Consider the following 5,307-nt stretch of genomic DNA (forward strand, 5'->3'; position numbering starts at 1 on the left):
ACAAAAGAAGTAAAGAGGTTTGGTGAGGCTGCATTGTCATTTTATGCACCCAAATTGTGGAATGCACTGCCAGTTTACATTAGGTATGCAAACTCAGCAAATATGTTCAAGTCAAGACTAAAAACCCATATTTATTTTTAATATTGCCTTTAAATGACTAAATTATTAAATGATTATAATGATTGGAGCACTTTGAGCTGCAACGCTTGCAGGAAAAGTGCTATACAAATAAAAGTTATTATTATTATTATAAGGAAACATTGGGTTTCATTCATATATAATAATAATAATATATTCAGTTGATGCATTCATCCAAAGCAACTCACGTTGCAGTGAGTGCGTAAACTTTTCAGTACACACAGTCCCAGCGGTAATCGCTCCCACAACCTAAGCGTTGATAGCACCATGCTCTACCAATTGAGCCACAGGGGACTAGTTGTCATTAGGCGTGTGCCAAGTTATTGGCCAAACAGAGTGCTTGTTACGTTACTTGCTTGTTATGTTACTTGCTTATTATTATATATTATGTACTGTCTGTATTATATTATATTATAGCACTTGGCTTCATTCAGCCGCTATTTGAGCCGCTATCACAGGGCGTTAATACTATATTATAGGGTAGGCGTACGTCTGGAAGCGGGAGAGGGCAGTAATACCACGTTCATTGATAAAATGACATACGGGATGGAAAGGGGGGATGGCAGTTTTAGACGGGGGATGATTTGGACTGTTTTTATTTCAGGGGGGGTGCCATTCCCCCTCATCCCGAAATCCAGTATCATTTAGCGCGTGGCCGGGCAAGGTCCGTTCTGGAGCGCGTATATATAGGCATGTTGAAGAGAGATAGACAGCTCCGGAGGGATATAAAGAAAGACTGAAATACAATCATAAACATTAGTTCCCTTTCAATCTTGAATTAAACTCATTTTCTCGGCTGGTAACAACATCGTTAATTTTATTACGAGCCACTTGCATGAATTACAGTAGGCAACGTTTTTCCAGTGCGGCTCACATGCCTGTAATAACTCCGCATAACCAGTAGGTAATGTGAGTAAGCAAGTTGAATACTCGACGTCGAGCTACGATCGTTTCCACGATCAAATTGACTCAAGTTGAAATTGTATAAATCACTACGTTGACGTGGTTTTCTACGTACGACACGGGTAAGATCAAAATTTGATCTAAGCACGTTCTATGAATGAGGCCCCAGGTAAGTAGGCTTCTGTAGTGTTCATCTCTCAGGCACTAGTTCTCCCAGGGTTAGAGTTGGAAATGGGAGGTGTAGACATCAGGAGCAGTATTTGAAGATATGTGATGGGGGTGGGGTCATGCTTTACCAATGTTAATATAAACACTCAAAACAGAGAGATTTTGTGATTGAAATATCAAAACATCTACATTTTCACCTAACCCTTTATTCTTTCTTACCCTCTCTCTCTCTCTCTCTCTCTCTCTCTCTCTCTCTCTCTCTCTCTCTCTCTCTCTCTCCTACAATCTTTTTTTCTCTTTTAGGGACGTCATTCTTCCCAGACCCAGAGTTGGTGTGTGGGCGGAGCCTCCTACAGGTGGGTCTCAACAGGGCTCACCTGGAGGCCGGAGGTCTGAACCCCTCCTCTGGTCACCTGGCCGACCCCCGCTGCTCCACCCATGAAGAACGTAACGGCACCGTGTGGTACCAGGTGGATCGCAGGGAGGGCAGCTGTGGAAACACACGGGAGGTGCGAATAGAAAACACCCCTATCTGGTGTTTTGTAGTTTTTTGGGGGGGTGTAGGCCTACCGGTGTAACTCATTTTGTGCCAAAAAAATCATATATTTTGATGCTTCATTTTGTAGGCAATCAAAGTATTGTTGCTAGGTAAATACCAAATAAAACACTTGGCACTCTAGGTGGTGAGTGTTTCAGATGTTTTTGTCAGTTAGTGAATTAAAACAAACAGCCTTCAAAGGTTGCTTTGATAACTTATTTACATGATCTTAAATTTATAATCATCTTTCTTTCTTTTTTTTTTCTCTTTTTCATCCCCCCAGATAAACGGTACCCACATGATTTACTCCAACAGTTTATTTGTTTACCCCTTCCCTTCAAGAAATGTCTCCTTCTCTGAGCCAGTTAGCTTCCCTTTCTCCTGTGTGTTTCCACTCGATGCCAAGACCAGCCTGAACGTGGCCATCCGACCTTCGCTACCGTGAGTTAACTCACTGTCGCTTAATCATTAAATCAGTGCCTTTTTTATTATGCATTGTGATAGAAATGCATAAGACTATTGGAGTTTAAAGACCATAATTACATGTATGAGTGGATATGACTAGAGTGTTTTCTTTGCTTGACCCCTGGCAGGAAGGGAGAGGTCATTGGTATTGGCGCCAGGGTTAGAACCTCCATGTCTCTGTACCGCAACGCAGACTACACACATCCTTACCTAGCGGGCCCAGTCACCCTGCCAGTGGGCAGCACCCTGCATGTGGGCGTGTCTGCAGAGGATACGTTTGAGCAGTTTGTGGTGGTTCTGGAGGACTGCTACGCCACTCACTCCCCCAACTCTGATGACCTCATGCGGCACTTCTTGATTCAGAACAGGTCAGTGGCGTGGGTAATGTTACAGAATGGAATCCACAGAAAGGTTTATAGGTAATGAGATCAAGTAGAAAGGGTTTCTAATAAACCACCTTTGTTAAGAGTCACTTTAAAAGGAAAACATCTACATTTTGTCTCTGAAATAAATCTACAAATGTTTTTTTACTGTATGAAGCAAATGCTGTAGTTAACAAGACTATTTTCCTTTAATCAATATAACCAGCTAGCTTGCTAGACACTTGAGTGTCACTCATCGCTATAGGCTATTATAATGTAGCATTATAATATTAGCAGAACAATTTTCTTTATTATTCACAATAGGGGGAATTGGTTTTACAGCAAATGATAACACAACATATACATCCCAATACAATATTTACAATACAAGTGTCTTAGGAGACAAAGGATATTGGTTTGCTTAAATCATCATACAGTATCTCCATTGCTCCACTTTAAGAAATCATCTTAAATAAATCATCTGTTTTCATGTTTTAAATCTTGCTAGAAGATGTTTTCTGTTTGCCCCAACTTGTTAGCTAGAGGGTGCTCTATCTACTATACTATCTGGCCAACCCATGTTTCCACCCTAGTGGTAATTCTTTCCAAACTGTATCACACATGTAACCCCAAACCCCTCCCCAAGTCAAATAGGCCTGGGTTACAGTCTGGAAACAGTGGAAACACACCATTAAAGTGTTAATACAATTTTTAAAAATCCAGAATAATTTTTATGAGAAAGGAATTTTGACTTGGAATGAAAATGACAGTTTTTCAGACAGAATGAGATCCAGGTATATTTGAATCTCTCACTTTTTTCTCCATGCATCCCCTCCTAGGTGTCCTAGTGACGGTAGCCAGGTGAGGGTGGATGAGAGTGGTTCATCCCTCCAGGCACATTTCTCTGCTCTGCTGTTCCTGTTCCAGGGGAACTACCAGGACGTCTTCCTGCACTGCAGCCTGAGCCTGTGTGACCAGAGGAGCTCCTCCTGCTCTCCAGTGAGTCCTGCACTCCACCTCCTCAGTCTCTCTGACTCTCTCTGGTCTCTCTGGTCTCTCTGACTCACTCTGGTCTCTCTGACTCTCTCTGGTCTCTCTGACTCTCTCTGGTCTCTCTGACTCTCTCTGGTCTCTCTGACTCACTCTGGTCTCTCTGACTCTCTCTGGTCTCTCTGACTCTCTCTGGTCTCTCTGGTCTCTCTGGTCTCTCTGACTCACTCTGCTCTCCAAATCTGGCCTCTCCCTCTGGTCTCTGACACCCTCTGGTCTCTGACACTCTCTGGTCTCTGGTCTCTGACACCCTCTGTTCTCTCCTCAGAGCTGTCCTAGAAGACTATCCCGTTCCATCTCCACCTCTGTCCCTCAAGAGTCACTTACCATTGGACCAATCTCTTGTGAGTATAATTTGTATCCGTGTTGCGCACACACACACACACACACATACACACACACACACACACACACACACACACACACACACACACACACACCTCACTGGTGACATCCCGTTTGTTCTGTTTGTCTTCTAGGGATCAATGGACCAGTGTGACCAGACCCATAGAACATCAGACATCACCAGACCAGACTGGGCTTGGATCAGTTATGTATTTCTGACTGATACACAAGAACAGAGATGCCACTATGTCATTCTACTTGTTTAAAATGTATTTGGTCTGTACACTAGCACATTGTTGCAACTTTGGATTAAGATATTAATGATGATGATGATGATGATGATGGTGAGGGGTAGTGGTGGGCATTAGATAGTGAGTTGGACTGGTGATCAGGAAGTCATGAGTTCAAATCCCATCTGGGAACACCACCACTAGTGTGTCCTTGAGTAAGGCACTTAAAAGCCCTTAAATTACTCCAGGGATACTGTCTCTGTAATTTCTAATTGTAAGTCGCTTTGGATAAAAGCATCTGTTAAAATCTAAATGTAAATAATGAGGATGAACATGACGAGGAGAGATAATAAATACTGATTTTGATATATACAGTATCAAACTCTATTGTGGTGATTCTATCCTCTTGGGGGTATTCCAGAACGCAGGTTAACCTCAGTCAGAACCAGAATCTACTCTGAATGTTCTGTTCCAAGGAAAAGCTGGATCAGAAACTACGGCAACTAATCCTTTAGAGATAATTTGATTATTTGCAGGTTGTGCTCTGAAGCGTAGTCTGACTGTGGGGAGCATGGCGCGTTCTGGCCTGTAGAGGGAGCCAGACTTTTGGTGGAGAGGGTTGACGGTCTGATTACGGACAGGTGTCCGTGATCAGACTCGTTCTCTTTCATATGGGAACGCCCCCTGCGTGACCTCATCAGAAGCTGAATTACACTGCGCCAGCCCATTGGCTGGCCCAGGCGACGCTTGTGTCACGAGGGACGGGACCCTCCGCCTATATAAAGCGTCCGGTAGTAGGAGGAGGCAGAGACACGCGGACACTGAGAGAGGAAGAGAGTGAGATTGAATAACTGTTATTATTTAGGAACCTCTTCAGCCCGTCAGTGGCGGGGCTGAATCTGTCAGGACAATACAAACTCATTGAGTACACCGTTCCTCTGTGCCTAGAGACCTTTACACTGCCTTTCTCCTCAATTGTCCGCCTATATAAGGCTTACACACGGCGTCTGTCGTCATTCAAAAACCTCTTCTCGCTTCTCCACTTCCCCCGGTAGTAGGAAGAGGCAGAGACACGAGGCAGAGGCAGAGACAGAGACACGCGGCCACT

General features: G+C 43.7%; 1 protein-coding gene across 1 annotated transcript; it reads left to right on the forward strand.

The window, feature by feature from the left end:
* Positions 1 to 1,194: 1,194 nt before the first annotated feature.
* On the forward strand, positions 1,195 to 4,123 carry LOC308150017 (uromodulin-like; the record flags this gene model as incomplete). Its single annotated transcript, XM_080522890.1, has 7 exons — positions 1,195 to 1,210; positions 1,513 to 1,718; positions 2,031 to 2,188; positions 2,341 to 2,580; positions 3,414 to 3,573; positions 3,893 to 3,968; positions 4,104 to 4,123. The coding sequence occupies 7 exons, from the start codon at positions 1,195 to 1,197 to the stop codon at positions 4,121 to 4,123; spliced, it is 876 nt and encodes a 291-aa protein (XP_080379016.1).
* Between the last annotated feature and the right edge of the window lie 1,184 nt (positions 4,124 to 5,307).

This window comes from Nansenia antarctica (assembly GCF_963989245.1).
Source record: "Nansenia antarctica genome assembly, chromosome: 2".
NCBI classification, from domain to species: Eukaryota; Metazoa; Chordata; class Actinopteri; order Argentiniformes; family Microstomatidae; genus Nansenia; species Nansenia antarctica.